The sequence below is a fragment of the Heterodontus francisci genome, chromosome 9 (assembly GCF_036365525.1).
Source record: "Heterodontus francisci isolate sHetFra1 chromosome 9, sHetFra1.hap1, whole genome shotgun sequence".
Classification (NCBI taxonomy): Eukaryota; Metazoa; Chordata; class Chondrichthyes; order Heterodontiformes; family Heterodontidae; genus Heterodontus; species Heterodontus francisci.
This window is the reverse complement of record NC_090379.1, coordinates 50,883,392-50,907,026: the sequence shown is the minus strand read 5'-3', so window position 1 is coordinate 50,907,026 and position 23,635 is coordinate 50,883,392. Positions and strand designations below refer to the sequence as shown.

The 23,635-nt window shown below is 41.7% G+C and overlaps 1 protein-coding gene across 1 annotated transcript in view; it reads left to right on the top strand.

The window, feature by feature from the left end:
* The window catches only part of LOC137373473 (transmembrane protein 179), a 29,273-nt gene extending 15,365 nt beyond the window's left edge, over positions 1-13,908 (top strand). Inside the window, exon 4 of the mRNA XM_068038306.1 lies at positions 12,500-13,908. Coding sequence (XP_067894407.1) covers positions 12,500-12,679 — 180 coding nt within the window. The 3' untranslated portion in view covers positions 12,680-13,908. The remainder of the gene's footprint in view (positions 1-12,499) is intronic.
* Positions 13,909-23,635: the final 9,727 nt, after the last annotated feature.

Genomic DNA, 23,635 nt, shown 5'->3' with positions numbered 1-23,635 from the left:
CATGCGCGGCTCTCATCCCTAACTCTGGGATATGGACAGACAACATTAATCCCTACACCCCGCCAGCGAGATCCCGTAAGGAGGGAATCTCTCGGGGTCGCGTATTTGGGTGCGAGGTAGTACTTTGGCCAATTGCTATCGCCCATGATCCCTGTATTCTCTACCCCGAGAAGGGTTTGGATGCCCCTGGTTCGTTAGTGTTTTTCTAGCATGTTGGTTAAATTCAAATCTAACTTAAAATTCCATTTAAACATTGCTCAATATGAATAGCTCATTCTAGCTAACAGCCGGAATTCATTAATAAATACCGACTGGTTCTACACAATTATTCTAGCAATTCAATTTTTTAAAATTAAGAGTTAGAATTGAATCAGTGAATCTGGCTGTGCAGTTTAGGCATAAAGCTAGCCAATGTGCTCATGTACACTCAATGGAGTCTAACAACCTCTCTCATTCAGGATACAAATAATGAACAGATTACCAAAATGGGAGTCTGCAGTCAACATTCACATTGGTTAGACAATTTGATAACAAATAACTTGAATAGAACTTATTCCAACAAGTAACTGCATACAGATAGAATAGGGGTTATAAAGTTAGAACTACAGTGGATGATACTGGTGCTAGATTTTTGCATGACTGTTTTAAGTATAAGGGAAACCTTCATTGCCATGCTTTGCAATTGCAGGCACTGCTGTTCCCCATTCCCAACTGCCCTGAGCTACTCCTTAGGCATACTAGTTAGTTTGTTAACTGTGACATTTAATGCTCCAAGCGCCTGATTGCAATTGGTATCGCTCAACTTCTTATGGAACAGGCCTTGTTGGGTCCCCCAGTCAACCAACTTGGTTCCTTCCACAGATGCTGCCAGACCTGTTGAGTGGTTCCAGCATTTCTTGTTTTTATTTCAGATTTCCAGCATCTGCAGTATTTTGCTTTTATTTTAGTGGTTCGTTCCACGCTCCTGGTTTCCAGACATATCAGCAGTACTGCAGTTTTCATGGTCCTGTAAAGAGAGAACATAGTGGATGCCGGTCGTCACCGGTTAGTCCTTGATCTGTGTCCAGTGTTTCCACAGGCCTTTCCCTTCCACATCCACACGTACAGGTGTTGCTGGTCATTGGGATTTCGTAAGGTCCTTGACAGCGAGATGCTAAACCTGGTTTTGCAAGTAGGACTGTAACAGTCACTTAATTCCCTACTGCTGGCAATGTTTCCCTGTCCTTTAGAATAACTTCCACGTTCTGATGTTCCCTACTTAACCACATTGGAACTGTGTCTTCTTTAACTTGCTGCAAAAGTTTGAAAGGTTAAAACTGGGTTTCTGCTGGACTGCTACAAGGCTCCGGACTTATCTTTATATTTGGAAAACAAACTGGAGTTTCATCCCCAGTTGCCAATATTTTGTGCCAATATGTCTCATTTTAAAAATTGCACTGAAAATCACAAATTCAAGCACACAGACATCATGCGCCCAAATAAATAAATCCACACACACCCACAGACAGAAAAGAGTAGCATGTGCGTTTAAAGGAAGGGAAACAGAAATAAATCAACTACGTCAATGATCCTGATTCTCCCTTCTTCAAATGTCTTGCAGCAACTATAATTAGACACAAAGCAGACAAACTCCAAGAGGTTATGCAGCAGCCTTTCACAGTCATTCTTTGACGAGTATTCTGAACTAGCTGATATGCGTCCCCTTTTCTGAGGCCCATAGCCCTAGCTACCCAAGTCTTCATTTCGTCCCAGGTGCCTTGAGCCATTCTCCCTTCCTCTGGTCGGGCTGAGTAAATCTTGCTCCTGCTCAGCTTCACCACGGCTCTGCTTCAACAATCTCTCATCTGCCTCCCTCTTTTCCCTTTCCCTCGATATATCTGCACAATATGCCTTCAGGAACTCCTTTCTGGGCCCACCGAGTTGTCTCTTCTATATGTCTGGGTCGTTCCTCCTCTCGTTTATCCCTTTCTGTAATTGACTCTTTGTCCTGTTAGCTATGGCACACCTATCTTTCTTCTCTTTCCTCAATTTACTCAATTCTAACTCCAACGTCTACGCTTTTCCTCCTGCTGCTTACACTTAGCCTGATACACCAACAGCCAGACTGCTTTCATTTGTCTGTCTTTACATGTAGACCCCTGCATCTACTGTTCTGCCTCACCGACAAGGTCGTTTGAAATATGTACAACCCGGACCCAGCCTATAAATTTCACTACCACCAAAGAAAGCAAGTTAGAAAGCAATGCTTTCTAATAACTTAAACGCTCTTTATCGTAGCTTCTTCTTTTAACTTATACCAGTTTAATACAACTTCACTTAGAGACGCTTCACACATATTCACATTTACCATTCAACAATTTCTAAACACACAAAGAGACCAAACACCAACATAGACTGATACATACACACACACACACACACACACGTTTTTCTTTGTTTGTCTGTTCAACAGCATTTTATACTACTGTGGTACTTACAATGTAATTTCTACCAATCGTTTCCTGAATCTTGTTTCTATCTCTGGACTGGCAGTTAATTTGTTTCTGCTTTTGGGAATGTTTGTGAACTCGCCGGGAGAGTCCCATATAAGAATTGATTCTGATCCTAATTGCCTTATCCTTCAGACCTTTCTTTTGGCCCTGTCACCATGCTCTTTGTACTTCTGGGGAGGTCATTCGATTTCCACCCATCTTTTTTCATTTTACTGGTCAACTTCTCATCTGCTATAAACTTGGTAAGGGACCCCTCCAGTCCCCAATCTAGACCTTCTGCGCTTTCGGTCATTCTGTCAGGGTGTGGTCTGCCCAAGCGGTATTGACCTACGGGATACCCTTTAAATACCCCGCGCAGCTCGACCTCTTGTGAAGGTCTGCCTTGCGGTCTCTCTCAGCGCGGTCTCCTGCATGGTAACGGCCTTTGGGATACCTCTGAATCCCCTGCACGGTATCACCTGCTATGTCGCTCTGCTTTGCGGCTTTCTCAGTGAGGTTCTCTGCCCGGTTCTCTCAACTCGCGACCTACTATCCTGGTGCGCGCTTTAACCGCTCGGCACTCGAGTCTCCAGGCGTTGGTTCTTTGATACCCACTTAAAGTACCAGTCCCACGACTGTGAGGTAGACCTTTCCTAACTACAATAAAAGGTACTCACCCCTTGATTGGTCTCCTCACTGTCACAGTACCCATGTGGTGTATCCTGCTGATTATGCCAAATATAAGGTTGAGGTCTTGCCCCGGTACCCAAAAACGCTTCGAGAGTCGGATGTCTTGTGCAAACGAGTGATCTTTATTTACGAGTATGCAAGGAGAAGTCCTAATGTCATGAATGATTGTAGGTGTTCTGCTAGTACATTGTTCCAGTAGTCATTTTATACAGTTTTACAGGAGGTTTACTTGATAAACTGTTTCTTAATTACATCAGTTCCCATCTATTGCCTTCCCTGATCTTATCCTGCCTTGGTTATATTATTCACTTCGTCAATCTCTTGATTACCCTATTCATAGTATTCTTAGGCTATTCATAGGATTCGGGTGTCACCCTCCTGAGCTTGTTTCCTTCTGATTAGGTATTCATATAATTTGTGTGTCTAGCAGGCAAGCTTTCTCAAGTTACAGGGACCTAAACTACTTATCCCAACTACTAAGTATCCCATGGTTCCCTATGCCAGTCTCCCCTATCCCACCACAAACATTCAGTCCCTCCACCACCAACACGCAGTGGCAGCAGTGTGTACCATCTACAAGATGCACTGCAGCAACACACCAAGGCTCCTTAGACAGCACCTTCCAAACCCAGGGCAAGGGCAGCAGATGCATGGAACACCACCACCTGCAAGTTCCCCTCCAAGCCACACACCATCCTAACTTGGAACTATATCGCCATTCCTTCACTGTGACGGGGTCAAAATCCTGGAACTCCCTTCCTAACAGCACTGTGGGTGTACCTACCCCACATGGCCTTCAGCGGTTCAAGAAGGCAGCTCACCACCACCTTCTCAAGGGCAATTAGAGATGGGCAATAAATGCTGGCCTAGCCAGTGATGCTCACATCCCATGAACGAATAAAAAAAAATTGCTCATAACTTTCTGAAAACTTTTAGATGTAAAATTGGAACCTTGATCTGACTGAATCTCAATCGGTAATCCATATCTAGTGAAGAACTGAGTTAACTTTTCTACCACTACCTTAGCAGAAATTGTTCTCAAGGGAATGGCCTCTGGGAACTGAGTAGCCATATCCCTAAAAGTGAGTATATATTGATGTCCTGATTTTGTTTTTAGTAAAGGTCCCACACAGTCTACCAACACCCTACTAAATGCCTCCCCAGAAACTGGTATGGGAATTAGAGGTGCCGGTTTTATGGCAGGCTGCAGTTGTTCCACAATCTGGCACATATGGCATGTTTTACAAAACTGCCCCACGTCCTTGGAAAGACCTGGCCAATAAAAATGTCGACCTACACATGATTGGGTCTTCCGGATCCCCACATGTCCAACCATAGGAATTTCATGGACTGTCCTTAATATTTCCCGGTGATACTTGGGCGATACCACTAGCTAGTGAGCTACCGTCCATTCTTTGTCCGCAGGTCTGTGAGAAGGTCTCCACTTGCTCATCAGAATCCCATACTTAATATAGTAGCCTTCTGGAACTCCCTTTGCTTCAGCTTCAGTTAGAGCGATTGTGCCACTTTACTTAACTCTGGATTGGCATGCTGAGCCTTCATCAGAGAAGACTTACTGAACGTTTCCTTAGGGTTATCCAGATCCCCAAAGAAAGTTTCAGATATTTGGCTATCTGTCTGTGGTGCCAATTTGACCTCTGACAATGGAATTTGTTTAGCCATTGCTTGGGTCACTACACATGAAGGAAAAAGTGCTGGCACCTATTCCTGCAATTGCTCTGTCTCTTTAACTTCACTTGGTCTTTCTGTGACTACTGGAGAAGCTATTACCTTCGCTCTGGCCATATCATTCCCCAGGAGTAGGTCAACCCCATCTACTGGCAAACTATGGACAACTCATGCAGTTATTGTTCCAGACATTATGACACACTCCAGGTGCACCCGATACAAAGGTACAGGTATATACTCTCTGCCAATACCATTCAGTAAAACCTGGACATTCAGTACGCTCTCTGGTGGAAAAATTATGCCTTTCCTCAGCAAAAGAGTTTGGGTGGCTCCTGTATTCCTAAGTATAACTATAGGTTTCACTTGAGGGATAAGGAGTTACTTTTCCTCTTGACAAGAATTCCCTATAACTCTCAGGTATCTTGTTCACGCCCCCAGTAGTCAAAGCGTTTTTTGTACTTGGGTTTACAACTGCAGTCAAAGCTACAACTTGCACTGTCGTACTCCCAGTCAGGGCCCCTTAATCTGCATTGACCTTGTGTATCCCAATAAATCCCATGGGTTTACCCCGCAACTTCCAGCATTCTGCACGAAGATGTCCCACCTTGAGGCAATGGAAACACTTAGACAAAACACTTAGGCTTTCGGACCTCACTTCCAACCTCAGCATCTTCCATTCTGGCCTGAGGAGGAGATCCCGGAGCATGCCCAGCTGTCCCTTCTTGTCCCCGGCTACTTACCTTCCTTTCACCCTCCCACCTTCTATCCTTCTCGAGTTTTTGAGGCTGACAGACAAAAGGTTTGGGCTTGTAAACAAGCTCGTAATCATCAGTGATCTCAGCTGCGTGTCTGGCTGTTGAAATCTTCTGGTTCTCTACATGGGTTATTACTAATGGAGGGAGTGTAAAATTAAATTCTTGCAGAAGAATTATTCCCTAAATGTCTCATACGTGGCCCCTACCTTTAGTGCCCGCATCCAGTGATCCAAATTAATTTGCTTTACCCTCTCAAATTCTGTATAGGTCTGCCCAGGCTGTTTCTGGAGGTTCCAAACTTTCTGCCTGTAAGCTTCAAGGACTAACTCATAAGCAGTGAGAATAGCCCTTTTTGCCATCTCATAATCTACAGAAGCCTCCTCGATGACATAAACTTCATGAGCTCTGCCCATCAACCTGCTTTGCATAAGCAGTGTCCAGCTTTCCTTCGGCCACTGCATCTGTTTAGCTATCTTTTCAACAAAAATGAAAGATGCCTCTACGTCCCTTTCCTCAAACTTCAAGAGGGCTTGCACAAATTTAAACAGCTCTACGCTGGTCCCTGAGCTGGAGCCAGTTCTTTCCTCATCAGAATTTTCTTCAAGGTCAAGGCCACCCTTTTTTTTTAGTTCTAACTTTTCTAATTCGAATACCCTTTCTTGCTCCCTTTTTCTCTCTTTCTATCTCCTGCCTCTCTTCTCTTTCCTTTTGAAATTGTAGTTCAAGATTTTTCATTTCTTTTTTTCTGTTCAAGTTCACATTTCTTTGTGTTTCCAATTATCTTTCCTGTTCAAGCTGCTTCATCAACTGAATTATCATCTGAATTGCTTTTTCCTTCTTCCAATTTTAAATGCTGTGCTATTACCTCAGTTATGTCTGCTTTCTTAGCCCCTGGTTTTAACTCTAACTACAACTTTTCTGCCAATTCTTTTAGCCTAGCCTTGGTTAAGTTTTTCAAATCACTCAGGGATACGTCTTCCCTGCTCAGAAAGGTCGTAGCAACTGACAAAGCCATTCTGGTATTGTAAACGTCATTCTAATGCACAAGAAACCTGGTGTTTTCCTTTTCCCCATTGCAATGATTATTACCCCACTTACAATTGCACGTCATTGGCTTTAGGTTATCCTGCACAGAGTACCCAATTATATGTTCTCAGTGAGGTGGGAGGAGTGTACTGTCTTTCTCTGGTTCCACTTCTCCACAGGTCACAACATATATTTACCCAGTTAGCAATATGGTCAATTATATACACTATTTTTATTTCAGAATAACATCCACCAACCAGGTTTCTTTAATAAACAACAAAATTATCAATTTATTGTAAAACAAGACGTATTCAGTAAAGGTGCAAAACATTAACATACAGACTGAAATGTAAAAATTCCCTTCTACCTTAGCTCAACACACACACACTCTGCAGAGATCGTATAACAAAAAAAGAATACTTTGGCCAAATACTTGTCAATCCTTGAAGGAAAAGGAGAAGATATGGAATGATATCCGTTGTCCCTTTTTTCTGGCGACCCAAATACTCGTAGATGGCTGTCACCGGGATCTTTCGGGGGCAGAACATTTCAGGCGGCGAGGATTAATCTGGCAGGCTTTCCAGGAGAAATGTGACATCAGGCGTTCAGCTATCACACACTGGATTGGCAGGGTTTCTTAGAAAGGTGGAGAAAAGATGAACTGATGACCTCTGTCTTAGCAGGTTGACCCCCAACTCATTCAAAACAATTGAAAACGAAACCAACTCTTGACCAGCATAAAACTTGATATGTCACTTCTCTGTAAACAACTCCCATAGTCAAAAGACACCTGCTGTTTACTTAGCTGAAGACATGTGACTTCCAGTAAGTGTTGTTTTTAAACAGAAAGCTCAAGTCCCAAAGTCCTTCCAGTGACCTTTATAAAAAAAAAACAAAGTCCAGCATCTATGGAATCACTTCAGTCCTCCAAAGGAATCCATTTCTACAATCTTCAACCATGACTCCTCAAAAAATATTAAAGAATAGAAGCACTTTCATCACAGTGTAAACAACAGCAACTTCTTTTTATATAGTACTTTTAACACAGCAAAATGTATGAAAGCATTCCACATGAGCGTTATCAGACAAAGTTTGACAAGGTCATAAAATGACACAGAAGACACTATTACACCTGTTCTGTATCATCAACATATAATTTATGAGCTCATAATATGCACAAAAAGACCAAAGACTTGGCATTGCAGGCACCACTTAAAATTTGATGAATCTAGGCATTTTTGGTAGTAAAAAATACAAACTGAATACGTTCGTACTACAAAAATGTCTAATGTTTAGAAGAAATATTGAGTCTACAGTTATAACTAGCGAGAACCAAACCTGGGAAGAAATTTGTTTTGTGACTTCCTCTATGACGGCGCATGTGTCTGTGGTGCACTATCCATCCTTGTCCTTCACAGCTTCACTGCAGCCTTTGACATGGTTGACCACATCATCCATTGTCTCTTCTTTGTTGATCAGCTGTTAGGAAGGGAGTTCCAGGATTTTGACCCAGTATCAGTGAAGGAACGGCAATATAGTTCCATGTCAGAATAGTGTGTAGAGGGGAACTTGCAGGGGATGGTGTTCCCATGCATCTGCCGCCTTTGCCCTTCGAGGTGGTAGAGGGCACGGGTTTGGAAGGTGCTGCAGTACATCTTGTAGCTCGTGCATACTGCAGTCATGAAGTGCTGATGGTGGAGGGAGTGAATGTTTAAGGTTGTGGATGGGGTGCTGATATCAAGTGGACTGCTTTGTCCTGGATGCTGTTGAGCTTCTTGAGTGCTTTTGGAGCTGCGGTCATCCAGGCGAGTGGAAGTATTCCATTACATTCCTGACTTGTTCATTGTAGACAGTTGTTATGGGCATGTGGTAAGGGATGTGGATGATTCTCACTGTTCAGCTCCCAACTGACAGTAAAAAGTGTTTCTGTTACTAGGGTTTTAACCCCTTTTGTTTTATTTGTCAAATAAACAGACAGCAAAAGGTTTTCTTGTAGGTTTAAAACAGAAGATTAACTATTCATTCAGCAATATTCATTCCCAAAATGGTCGCAACTACACCCACACACCATTCACTTAAACACACACACTCATACACAAGAAGAGATAAATAGAGAGGAAAAGAAGCAAGTGGTTTGAAATGAGGTAGGTTTTTCGGGGTTCTCGGTAAACCTGTTGAATCTTCTCAGAGGTCAATTTCTCTTTTAAAGTTGCAGGCCTGGGTTGTTTGTAGATTCTTCTGGTAGTTGAGGCGTCAATCTAGAGACAGGGGATGACTTTCAGTTCACTGCTGTACAAATTGAAATGTAGAATTCACAGCAGGGCACCTTCTTTGGGTTTTGCTAGATTTCTTCCAGCTCTCAGCTGCACAGGGTTTTGTGATGTTTATCCTGTTTTTTTCCTCTCTCGCTCTCTCCAGAGAACTACTTTTTAAGGTCAAAATGTTGCCTCTATTGGGAGAAGCAGATCCATCTCCTTGTGGTGACCTACAATGGCCCAGGATGTGGCTATTTCACGCCTTCTTAGTCTCTGAAGAACCCATTCAATAAAAAAAATGTCTCTTGATGGGTTCAGGATGGGTGTAATTGACACCGATTAGTTTGGAATATATCCTTCTGTTCTCACCAGATTGTAAGACAGTTTGAATATACAGGGCCAGGTCTTTTTTCCAGCACATTGTCCATTTTTTAAAGGAAAAGTACATTTTTATAACTCTTAAAGTTTGGGTTCTGTATTTCAATCACTGCATGTCACGTGAGCATGACACAGTGGAGAGGCTTTGGGGAGTCAGGAGGTGAGTTGCTCACTGCAGAATTCCAGCCTCTGACCTGTTTTTGCAGCCAAAGTATTTATATGGCTAGTTGAGTTACGTTTCTGTTTAATGCTAGCCCTTAATATGTTGATGGTGGGAAATTCAGCGATGATCATGCCGTTGAATGTCAAGGGGAGATGGTTAAATTCTCTCTTGTTGGAAACAGTCATTGCCTGACAGTTGTTGACCTGAATGTTACTTGCCACTTATCAGCCCAAGCCTGAATGTTGTCCAAGTCTTGCTGCATGTGGGCACGGACTGCTTCAATATCTGAGGAGTTGTGAGTGGTACTGTGCAATCATCAGCAACCATACCACTTCTGACTTTATGATGGAGGGAAGGTCATTGATAAAGCAGCTGAAGATGGTTGAGTCTAGGACACTACCTGAGGAACTCCTGCAGCGATATCCTGGGGCTGAGATGATTGGCTCCAACAACCACAACCATCTTCTTTTTATGCTAGGTATGACTTCAGCAGTGGAGTGTTTTTCCCCTGATTTCCATTGACTTCAATTTTGCTAGGGCCCCTTGATGCCATACTTGCCAGGGGTGTGGCTAGATCTGGAGTACAAGTCTTCAGTACTACAGCTGGGATGTTTTCACGGCCCATAGCCGTTGCTGCATCCAGTGCCTTCAGGCATTCAATCATCCATCTCTCTCCCCAGCCATTGTCTCACGTTGAGCTAGACCATTCTCAACTTTAGCATCCTATTTGACTCTCAAACAGAGCTTCCAACCCCATATCTTCTCCATCACAAAGACGGCCTATATCCACCTTCATAACATTGCCTGCCTTTGCCCGTCTGGTGCGGATATCTTTATCTATGCTTTGTCACTACCAGATTCCAAAGCTTTAGTTGTCGGCCATGCTTCTTTCATATCCTTCATAAACTCCAACTCATCCTCTTCTGTCCATATCCTAACCCACACAAAGTTCCATGCACGCATCACCTGTGTCCACTAACTAACATTTGGTTTTCAAATCCATTTATGGCCTCACCCCTATCTCTGTAACCTGTTCCAGCTCTGCAACCCTCTGGGAACTCTGTATACCTCTAACTCTGATCTTTTATGCACCCTCCAATCTCTTCACTCCACTATTGGTGTTCTGCCTTCAGCCATCTAGGCCCCATGACCTGGAATTCTGTCCTCAAACCTCTGCTTCTTCACTTCCCTCTCCGTTAAGATCCTCTTTAAAAACCAGCTCTTTGACTAGGCTTTTGATCACCCATCCTAATATCTGTTCCTTTGGTTCAATACGCTTCTGTGAAGTGCATTGGAATGTATTTCTACATTAAAGGTGCTGTATTAATGCAAGTTGCTATTCTAAAAACCTTAATTAACACTTTATCAGGTGGAGTAGCATTTCTTTATCAAAAGTATCAAGTATATTTTCATTGTATTAAATGAGCATGTAACGTGTATGTGTTTTGTACCCATTGTGATAATTGTAAATTGAACTTTATTTGTGCAAAATGCCATCAGAAAATATGATGATGGCTGTGAGTAAATTCTTAAGTCATTAATTGAGTTGCTTTTCAGTGAAGAATTCATGACCATGACAACTATTGCATACTTAAATATAATAAATTACAGTTTATTATAATTCTTACAGATGGTCATTCACTTTTTAATTAAGACAAAAAAAACCTGTTCATTTTAATGTCACTTTTCTGCTCTGCCACTGCATACTAAATCAATTTGGAATTTAAAAGCAGACAGTTGTATAAAATCGGTGACTTGTTAGACAGCTGGATGGACAGAAGGACTTGGGCTAGAAAGTAGTGTACCATCCACTGACTGGTTCCTAACTGATGGCTAATATAAAATAAGCCACTATTTAAATGAATAGCCAGGTGGCTGATAACAATATGAGCTATTACTCCTAAAGTACCATCATTTAGATTTTATGTCCAAAGTGGGTAATGCAGTAAAATCAAACAGATGCTTAGGTTCAACTTTTCTTTCACAAGAAAAGACATTACAGCTGATCTGAGTCAAGGTCATATGTTTCTTTATGTCTTCATAAATTTCAAACGCTCATATAAAGTTCAAACAATGCTTTATGTACATAAAATGGAATCCCCCTCTTTAACATTACCAATGATGGGAAATAAATAATGAAGGAGATGAGATTAAAACATACATTATGTAAGTTGTGGACTGTTCTGGCAATTTCTCCCAGGAACTCTGATACCATGATGCCTTGTGAACTGAACCATTTACGGAAACACTTATAGTTTTAATGAGTGTTTTGAAATTTTGCACAATTGCAGAATGTTTTGCAACCAGGTACTGTGGACCTATAAGTACAATATAAAGGAACCTCTGGTCGGGAGATTCTTCGGAGCTGCTCCAACTCTGTCGGAGTTAATCTCCTAAAAGTGCAGCAGAAACCCCGTTTATGCACATAAACTGAGTTCCCTCTGCACTTCCGGTGAAGTAATATCACAGGAGCAGGACCAGCTCTGAAGAATTTCCCATCAGCCCAAATTATTAAAGTTGAATTTATACAGCATGGGAGTAATTTTGACTTTGCGATTGTGTAAAATAGGTGAGATCGGATCAGTCCCTGTGCTCAAATTTCAGCCATGACCCCATTTTATACCACTACCCACAGTATTACTGATATTTCTGAACAATCTCTCCCTCTAAAAATAAAATTTCTTAAAAGAGAACACTGTCAGAAATTTCTGGCTCACAAACCAGACATCGCTACATAGGGACAGCAGTCAGATTACTTACATGGTGGCAGAGATGTATGTCTCCAGCAGGTATGTCTATATCAAAAGATGTGATTTTATATGAATAAACAGCTTTTGATAATTCTCAGAAATCTTTCTATTGTGCAAGTAAAACAGATTTACTCAAAATTAGGATAGTATCAATCAAATTCTCCCTTGCCACCGCGTTAACTAAATCTTTACTGATTTATAGAACTTAGGTTACAGTGTGCTAAAGACATTTTGCAGATTGTATTCAAAAGTGAAAAGGATGGCATGCCCTGAAGTTAATAATTAGCAAACCTTGTCTAACATCTGGGAATTTCATCTGCAGTTTGGCCTATGGGCCGGATGGGTTGCTTGGATGGCAATTACCATTCTTGCGTTCCTGAAAGTGTATGACAACTATAGGCAGAAGGAGCTCCTCGATAGCCTGGTCCATGAAAAGGAGTTGCTTCTAGCAAGATCATCCAGGAGGGCATCAGAGCAAGTTGAGAAGAATGTAATGATTTAAATCCAATTACAGTACATATTGTAGAAATAGATGATTCCAGCTGTCATAAAATAAAGCAATGCTGCATGTTCTTTGTCAAGGAGAAGGCACTGAAAAGTTATTGTAAAACATGATAATCACTCTCTAGCCTTATTCTCCACCTTATTGGTAGATAATAACTGTGTCCTTCGATATATTCTATTGTTCTTTCAGTGCCTAATAAACATTAGCCTGTAAATGTAATGATTTTCTAAAATGTTACAGCACAAACGGTAACAACTGCTGCATTGCCAAGTCAAAATGTTATTAATACTTGTACATCAAAACCTTAAAGTTGTCGATCAGAACAATTTATCCTGTTTTACTGTACCAAGCTAAATAGCATTCACTGAATTTCATGTGCCAAAAATAAACTCAGTAACGTATTAACTATAGAGAAAGGAACTTCCAGTCAGTTTATTTATTTATTTATTTAGAGATACAGCACTGAAACAGGCCCTTCGGCCCACCGAGTCTGTGCCAACCAACAACCACCCATTTATACTAACCTTACAGTAATCCCATATTCCCTTCCACCTACCTACACTAGGGGCAATTTACAACGGCCAATTTACCTATCACCTGCAGTCTTTTGGCTGTGGGAGGAAACCGGAACACCCGGAGGAAACCCACGCGGTCACAGGGAGGACTTGCAAACTCCGCACAGGCAGTACCCAGAATCGAACCCGGGTCCCTAGAGCTGTGAGGCTGCGGTGCCAACCACTGCGCCATTGTGCCACCCATATGCCATATAGTTCAGCACAGTATTACCACTGCAAAAAAAATTGTACTGAAAGCAAATGAACAAATTGATAAATTGTGTCAACTGTCATAACAGATGCTGATAAATTTCATGCTCGACATGTCAAAGACGTTTGGAGTCAAACTTTCAGTTATACCTAAATATTCTTTCTATTAACAGAATACAATGCCTCATACTTGAAAACCTCATCTGCAATGTTTAGAAAATGATAATGATTGTTTCTTAGGAGCAGCTGCTATCTTGCACCACTGAATGCACTACCTTAAATCAGTAGCTTCTCTGCTGCTAATATAATGAACAACAGCAATTGAAAGCTTAGTAGTATAAAGTGACAGACTTTACTGTGCCATATGTTGCTCATAAAAAGGATGTTTGTTATTAATGTCAATTCTTTAACCTTGATTACAGTGTCCTATGCTGAAAACTGTGCAAAATTAAATCCATTCATACGCTTGTTTACATCTGTGCTGTTGTTTTTTCCCCTTGTGGGAACAAATGCACACTTTTATTTCTGCTGCTGCGTAATAAAAACTATTTTTCTAACTGTAACAGTCAGGATATAGCTGGCTACACTCCCTTTATATTTCCCCTGTGTCTACAAAGTATGGGGGAAATGACACATTTGCCATATGGGAACCACAAGGGTAAACTATGATTGTCTGGCACAGTTGCTTGTTATGTCAATAGGCTATACCAAGACCCATTCACCCATCACCTGTGCTCGCTGACCTACATCGGCTCCTAGTTAAGCAACACCTCAATTTTAAGATCCTCATCTTTGTTAACAAATTCTTCCATGATCTCACTTCTTCCCATCTCTGTGATCTCCTCCAGCCCCCCATTCTATCAGTACTTCCTCTTTGTTGTCAGCTTATTCCAGAACTAAGTCATAAATATCTCAAAAGCCGAGATTGTATTTTTCATGACCAAATTGTATTCTCCAACAATAACAGCTTGCATTTATACAGCACCTTTAAAATAATAAAATGTCCCACCGCGCTTCAAAGGATTTGAGACTGAGCCACATAATGATATATTAAGGCAGATGACCAAAGGTTTGATCAAAGAGGTAGGTTTTAAGGAGTTTCTTAAAGGCTGAGAGGTTTACAGCAGGAATTCCAGAGATTAGAGTCTTGGCAGCTGAATGCCTGCTGACCAGCGGTGGAATGATTAAACTTGTGGATGCTTAGGAAGCCAGAATTAGAAGAATGCAGATATCTTGGCGGGGTGGGGGGCTGGAGGAGATTACAGAGATAGGAAGGAGTGCGATCATGGAAGAATTTGTTAACAAAGATGAGAATCTTAAAATTGGGGTGTTGCTTAACTAGGAGCTGATGTGGGTCAGCAAGCACAGATGATAGGTGATTGGGACTTGGTGCGAGTAAGAACACAGGCAGCCGAGTTTTCGATGACCTCACGTTTACGGAGTGTAGAACGTGGGAAATTGGCCAACAAAAATAACTCTGCTGATCATCCAACAGAGTTGGCAGTCAACCTTACAAGAACCCCTGAGTCTGGGTTGTATAATCTGATAAAGTATCAAATGCCACAGTTTCCCCATAATGAGAAGCAATCAACAGTAAAATTTGCTCATTGAGCTACTCTTGGTAGTATTTATCTGGTATATATTTGGAAAATTGGTGTGTTAGCATTCAGAAAAAACAGTAACTAATATTTGCTCTCGTTCATAAACTTGCTTGTAGGAGTAACTTATCTCTATCGCACATGAACCACATGTGAGTATTTCTGTGTAGTATAGATGTTGATGCCAGATACTCTGTGGGAGATGGAGCAATAAACCAAGACATGAGATATTCAAGAGTATAGGATTTGATGCAACTTAAATATTGCTGATGTGTCAGTTATCTGGCCTTCAGTCAGAAACAGGGTAAGCAGGGGATGCCATAACAGAGATACGATCTCAGACCTGTGTCAGCTGCAGGACTAGATCTGTAACTATGGAGCAACATAAGATGGTACACTTAATGGAAGTGAAATTGGCCACCACATTCTCAACTTCTATGTTATGAGATGAGTCCAGGCACCAACTAGGATCAGCTGGTATGCAGCTCCTTGCTGTATCATGGAGGCGCCACAAGTCCCATCTGCCATACATCGCCTTAAACAAAGAAGCAATAAGTAGTTTAATTTTATCTTGGAATACAAAGATCTATGCAACACCAACTGGAAAGATAGATTTAATTTTATCATATGCAAGGCAAAATTGATTGCATTCATTACAAAGGACAAAGCAGTTCGCTTGATTGGCACCCCATCCGCAAACATTCACTCCCTCCACTACCGATGCACAGTGGCAGCAGTGTGTACCATCTACAAGCAACGCACCAAGACTCCTTAGCATCTTCCAAACCAACGACCTCTACCACCTAGAAGGATAAGGGCAGACGGTACATGGGAACACCACCACCTGCAAGTTCCCCTCCAAGCCACACACCATCCTGACTTGGAACTATATCGCCGTTCCTTCACCATCGCTGGGTCAAAAACCTGGAACTCCCTAACAGCACTGTAGGAGTACCTACCCCACATAGACTGCAGCGGTTTAAGAAGGCAGCTCACCACCACCTTCTCAAGGGCAATTAGGAATCAGCAATAAGTGCTGGCCTAGCCAGCGACGCCCATATCCCAGGAACGAATAAAAAAAAATCATTGCTCATGCACCTGTCAGTGGTACCCTCTATATTATTAACAAGGTGGGTTAGTGAGCCTGAAATACTCAGTAGTATGCTATCAGCAGAATGTTCTGTGAGTTAAAGCTTATTTTCCAAGGAATACACATGTCACATATCTTGAATGAATCTGCCCTTCTCTCTCATTGACTTGTATCTTAACTCTGCTTCAAATATTTATTCAATTTTACCTTAAAAAATGCAGTGATCTCTGCCTAAATCATATTCTGTGGCAAAGCATTCCATGCTCCAGCAGCCCTCTTAAGAAATTATTGCTAACCTCTCTCCTTACTCTTATGGTAATAATAGTATTTCCCTATTCACATTATCAAAAGTCATTATAATTTTAAAAACACCAACTAAATCTCCTTTTTGCCTTCTCTGGTCCAGTAGAGATAGTCGCAGTATCTCAAGTATTTCCTCCTAATTAGTTTCCCAGCCATGGCATCATTTTAGTTGTACTCTTTATGGCTTTACTTTTCTTAATGGGCCACCTAAATCTGCTCACAGTAGTCTAACTGTGGCCTAGTCAATGTTTTATATAAGTTCACCATTACTTCTTTACTCTTGTATTTTATTCTCCTGTTTATAAAAACTAAAACTATATTTCTCTTTGTCATAGCTTTATCAGAAGGTAAGAGTATTCTTGACAATCCAGATTATTTTGAGAAGGTGTAAGATATGGTAGATGGAACAAATGCAGTTAATGTAGTGCACACAGCCTTTGTCAAGGTACCTCTTAGGACACTACTGAAGAAGATTAAAGGGTTATGGAATTAGATGAATATAGAAAATTGGATTAAAAGATAGAAGGGAGGATTCAGAATAGAATTAGGGATAGTTGGAATAAAATCTGCAGATCGGGGTTCACATTGTGATGGATGTCTAGGTGCAAATTTGTTGCTGATGCTACCTAACATACGGAGTTTAAAATATGACGAAAGACTTCAAAAAAAGGGATGTTTTCATTAGAACATCGAAAATTAAGGGTTGATTTGATAGAAGTGATTAAAATTATGAAGGGATGGGACAGATTCAATCTGAACAGACTGTTCTAGTGATTGAAGGATATAGATCAAAGACACATAGCTAGATTTAAATGGAAGAGATTTGGGACAGAGAGCAGGGAAACATTGCATCCCCATTACCCCCTCCCCACCCTACCCCTGTCAAAATAAACAATGGGCAATTCTAATTAAAATAATGTATTAAAGGAGACGTTCCAGCATAGATAGAAAATTGGCTGACAGACATGAGCAATGAGTTAGGATTAATTGGGTATTTCTCTGACTTTGAGAAGGGTTAAAAGTGGTTTACCCTCAGAATCAGAGGGTGTGGGGTTGTGGAATGCATTACCATAATTAGAGATTGAAGCAGAGACCATGGGGTTAAAATGCTATGGTGGTTCTTCCAATCATCTGCCGTAACGGCAGTTGTCTACGTCTACTTGTTGCTTGTGAGGGAGAGTCTATTCTGTTCCTGAGGTGGAGGTCTGCCTACTTAGAAATTATTCTCCAACCACTTGCACAGAGGCAGCTGCTGGCACATGAGAGCCACATGCTTGTTTCTTTGCTTCTGCATGCATGCTGCTGCTACAGTCTCAGTCCTAACTATGACTGTTGTTCTCTGTATAAAAAAACCATTGCACTGCAGCAAACTCCCTGTATTCCTCCTACCTCTCCCACTCTCAACTGTAAATAATGGCCAATTTTAATTAACATAATTGTCCAAAAATTATTAATCAGTGTCATGACGCTTACACGGCCTTAGGCATCAGCCGATGCTCTTTCTGTCCTTCATGGCTATCCCTAGTATGTTCCCAAGTGAATCAGAAATACCCTCTGCCCTCCAGTGGCAGCTGTGCCTTTAGCTGTCTAGGTCCTATGCTCTGGAATTTCTTTCCTAAACTTCTATGCTCTCCACCTCCCTTTCTTTCTTTATGACCCTCCTTAAGACTTACTACTTTGACCAAGCTCCCAGTCACTCTTCCTAAGATCTCCTTCTGTGGCATCAATCTTTGTCTGATTACACTTGTGTGAAGATCTTTGGGAAGTTTTTCTACATCAAAAGTGCTAAACAAATGCAAGTAGTTGTTGTTGTAATAATACAGTACAATTTTTTTCTTCAGTTTAAAAGCAGAAATGCAATAACTTTTATCAACAACAACTTGCATTTATATTGCACCTTTAACATAGTAAAATGTCTCAAGGTGCTTCATAGGAGTGTTATCAAACAAAATTTGACACCAAGCTACATTTTTGGGTAGATGTCCAAAAGCTTGGTCAAAGAGGTAGGTTTTAAGGAGCATCTTAAAGGAGGAAGGAGATATAGCGAGGCAGAGAGATTTAGGGAGAGAAATCCAGAGATTAAGGCCTTGGCAGCCAATGGTGGAGCAGTTAAAATTGGGGATATGCAAGAGGCCAGAATTGGAAGAGTGCAGAGATCTCAGAGGGGTGTAGGGCTGGAGGAGATTATAGAGATAGGGCAAGGCAACACATGGAGGGATTTGAAAACAAGGATGAACATTTTAAAATCAAAACATTGCTCAAATAGGAGTCAATGTAGGTCAGTGAGCACAGGGTGATAGGTGAACAGGCCTTGATATGAGTTAGGACACGAGCAGCAGAGTTTTGGGTGATCTTAAATTTGTGGAGGGTGGAAAATGGGAGTCTGACCAGGAGTACATTGTAATAGTCACGTCTAAATGTAAAAAAGGCATGAATGAAGGTTTCAGCAACAGGTGAGCTGAGCTGGGTGGGGGTGAATGGGGTGGTGGGGGGATGGTGGTGGGGTGGGGAATTTGGATAATGTTACAGAGGTGGAAATAGGAAGTCTTGGTAGTGATGCAGATATGAGGTCGGAAGCTCATCTCAGGTTCAAATACAACACCAAGGTTGTGAACAGTCTGGTTTGGCCTCAAGACAGTGTCACGGAGCGGGATTGAATCAATAGCCAGGGAACGGAGTTTGTGGCAAACGGAAAATTAAATGCGATGAGACAATAGGGATAATCACAGAAAGAATAATCATATACAGACTCTGAGTGGAGTGGGTTAGATGGACCTCTTCTCATTTGAAGTTTTCTTATGCGTTCATATTAGAAAATTTGCCAAAAGCAAAATTACAAACGTATAATCCACAGCAATTGGTATATATAAGTGCGTAAAATTATTTTATTGCAACTGCTTAAAAACCTTTCATACATTTAGTGCACATTTATTATCTCAGCAGTTCTGAGCTATATTGAGCTATGCTGTCCATTAGATGAAATAAAATATATAGAGCAGTCTTTGCAGTGGCTATACATCAACATCTCTACATCTCTGTTTTCAATGGGAAAATCCTAATAAAACCACAAAGATGTTTGGATTAATCAGTCAGTTGTTACTTTGTAATATGGAGACCTTTTTAAGATAAAATATGTATTGTGTGCAGTTTTATCAAATGCTACAAGTTATACTGCATTAACTCGATACTTATGATGAACTGTGTCCATAATCAGAAACTCACTATTGTCCCTTCAGGTACACAAGGCAAGTCCATCAGTCACTAACTAGTCAAAATCATTACAACCAAGGACAGACAAATAGGTTTTCCTATCATCATTTTCAGTGGATTAATCATTGTACTAAATTTAAAAAAAGGGAACAATTTATAACCTTCTAAGAAAGTTGCACCACAGGATATGGAGGCTATGAGACAAGGATCAGTGGCCGGCTCAAAGTCCACGAGAGAGAGGTGTCAGGCTAAATAATAGCATGACCTGTGGCTTAGGAAATTTGAGTTGCTAACAATTTATTTCATGATTGCCCGCAAAATATAGGTTCAGTGTGCAGCTTATATTGTTTGTTAATATGATTTTGTATTATGATTAATTTTAAAGAAATATTTTGAACTTTTGGTTAGATTACTGTTATAGTGGGTAAAATGACATCAGCCTAGTTTTATTTGATATCTGTTTAGGTCAAATCCAGGAGCATAAATGAGGGGACATAAGATACAAAGTGCTCTAATTTATTGTTAAGAACTATCATACAGAAACCAACTGACAGTAAATAAACAGGGAACTTTTTATTTTTATTTAGAGATACAGCACTGAAACAGGCCCTTCGGCCCACCGAGTCTGTGCCGACCAACAACCACTCATTTATACTAATCCTACAGTACTCCCATATTCCCTATCACCTCCCTACACTAGGGGCAATTTACAATGGCCAATTTACCTATCACCTGCAAGTCTTTTTGATGTGGGAGGAAACCAGAGCACCCGGTGAAAACCCATGCAGACACAGGGAGAACTTGCAAACTCCGCACAGGCAGTACCCAGAATCGAACACAGGTCTATGGAGCTGTGAGGCTGCGGTGCTCGCCACTGTGCCGCCCACTTTGTATACAACAACATGTTTTAAGGATAGATCAGTTCAGGTAGTTTATCGTGAGGTCTTGTAAATAAAGCAGCAGAATCTGGGATTTAATTTTCACTAAAAAGTAATGTTCTTTGCAAGTTGCCATACAGAAGATATGTGTTTGTATTCTGAAAGGTCAGTCAGTGGCTTTTACAAGTAAATTATTAATTTTCCATATTGATTCTTTAACAATGTTTCTTTTGGCATATATATTAGAAAAATGAGATTCAGTATTAACATTAATTTTTAATTTCTAAAACCCTCCGACTGATAATTGGAACATTGCTATGACCAGTGGAAATAGGTGTTGTTAGATTGCCTAAAGTGTATGCTATAAACTAATCAGTCAGTATTTTGATATGGTGATATAGGAGGGAAATCTATAAGCAACCAGTCAGTTTAACTGGATAATATAGACACATAAGAACATATGACTTAGGAGCAGAAGTAGGCCATTCGGCCCCTCAAGCCTGCTCTGCCATTCAATAAGATCATGGTTGATCTGTTTGTGTTTCGAATGCCACACTCCCATTTACCCCCGATAACCATTGATTCCGATGCCTAACAAGACACAGTCCTGCAGGGAACCATAGATCAAGATAAATTGTAAGTGGCATTTCCAAAGGTTCAGCAAGCAATAATCATTAGCTAAGTAAACATGGTCCCTTCTTTAAAATGCCCACATAGTTTTGTTATATAGATGCAGGTCATTGGGGAGTATTGAATATATAGATCTTCTGAAGGAACAAGCTTTGGCAATATTTCCCCAAAAGCCACATTATCTTTAAAAACATCAACAAGTTTTAAATATTGTCCTAGCACTGGTATTGTGACACACAATCTCTTTTCAGGAAAAGCTCACGATTATTGATATTCCATAATTTTATTCTTGGACTACCACTAAATTAACCTTTAGGATTGCATATATTATAATTGTCAGCTACCACTGTCGAGGCTGAGACACTGGTTCATGGTGATCAAACAAATCAATATCGTCTTCATTATACTAGACTTCAGAATCCTCCTAGATCCCAACAGGTACCCTGGGGACAGCACTTTCTCCATGAAAGCTGCAATTGTTAAATTGACACCTAAGCAACTGGCCACAGTAGAAATTAACTGCATGCCAGTAGTTGCTGGCTATCAAAATAAAAATGAGATCCTCACTTTCAAATGTTGCTGACATGATGGAAAGGAGGTGGAGCCTTAAATGGTAAAGTACAGGATAGGGCTGATGGAACAGAAATGGGGGCAACATCACAAGTCACAAAATACACAGAAGCAATTGGATTTCTCATGTAGCAACACCAGGTTTCATTCAGTGACCATAAACTAGTATCAATGAATATTGTGGGGCTTGTTATCCAACAGTGGAGGGGCTGTGGATCGTAGGACACCCCAGTTGCATCTGCTCAGCACCTTGTCACAAAGGCACAACAGGAATACGGCACTAATGCCACTATATTCCATATTCCACAGCTACATTTTAAAACTGGTCCAACATCCAATCCTGTCCTCACCCAATGCCCGCAAATGCACTTTCAAGATGGCATCATTGTATAGTAATCAGGCACAAGAACCTGGTTTAATGGTAATAAGCCAAATACAGGTAACTCAGCACAGGCTGGTGATTAAATCTGGGACTGCATGGCTTAGCTACTGACTGCTTTATCCAGCTGAACCACTGGGTGGAGCCTGAAGGGAGCTAAATCTAAAAACGTACTCAATATTATTTTTTTCATTGGGACAAAACCATCAACAATCAACTTAAAGTGACAGGCATGTAGCCAATGTTAAGCAGGGAGAGAACATCATACGCGTGGGTAAAATATGCAAGTGTCCTTCGTGTACAAAAGTAACAGAAATAAAAATGTTTCCTTACATCTCATTGAAGTGAGAACTCTCCTGTTCTGCTTCACAGGAATGTGTGTACCAGTGCTATGGGTCTCTCTCCATCACTTAATGCTTTCCCCATACCTCTCTGGCTGAACAGCTTTACAGCAAGAAAATATCACCCCAAATCCAGGGCACTCACTTAAAAGTCATCCTCTCCTTCAACAACAAGACTGTGGTTCTGTGAAATTGCAACAGTGACTACACTTTAGAAGTACTTCATTGGTTGTTAAAACATTTTAGCCTTTGTGAAAGGCACTATATGAATGCAATTCATTCATTCTTTTTCCCTTCATGAGAATGGCCTAATTATAGGCTTTGTTAGAGTCTTATCCTTCTGGTGTGCTGAGTGTGAGATGGAGGGAAGTTTCAGAAATGGAGCAAGGTATTTCAGATAGTGGCGAGAGATGCAGGGATTGGAGACACAAATTGGGCTGGATTTTACGTCGAGCGGACGGGAGCTGGCCAGTCGGTGGTGAACCTGCTTCCGCCCAGCCCGGGGGTCCCCGGGCTTTAAGTGTTCCGCGGCGGGACTTCCACCCGCTTGAGGGAGGAAGTCCTGCCTCATTGACCTGCCGGCCAATCATCTGGCTGGCAGCTCTTAGTCCCAGCAGTGCCACCGGGAGTGGTGGCCACTGCTGGGACTGCAGCCCAGCCAAGGACATGGAGCCAGGAGTCCAGGTAAGTTGGGGTTTGCCTTGCCGGGCTAATCAGTTGCACCCCAACGAGGCAAGGATGGTCGTTTGGGGGTAAGGGGGGGGGCGTCACGAGTCCTGGGTGTGGTTGGGGAAGCGGGGGCAGCCCTCAATCGGGCACCCTGTGCCCATTTGTCTGGACCTCTCCCCCCACCAATAAGCTGAAAGGCCGCCAGGTTTCACTGGGCAGCCTTTCACATCTCCCGGACGCCCGCTTCCCACAGGCAAAATCCCCGTGGAGGTGGGCGAAGGCCCTTAAGTGGTCAGTAAGTGGCCATTTAAGGGCCTTGATTGGTCTGGGGCGGGCGTCCCATTTCTTGCCCCCTCCCACCTCCCCAGCCCACGTAAAGTGGAGCAGAGACGGGAGCAGGTCGGGAAGGCCTCCCAGAGCCTCCCACTCAATTTTACGCCACCCCCCACCCCACCACCATCCGGCTCGCTGGGGTGGCCTAAAATTCCGGCCAATGGACATGGTGGTGAATCACAGATACT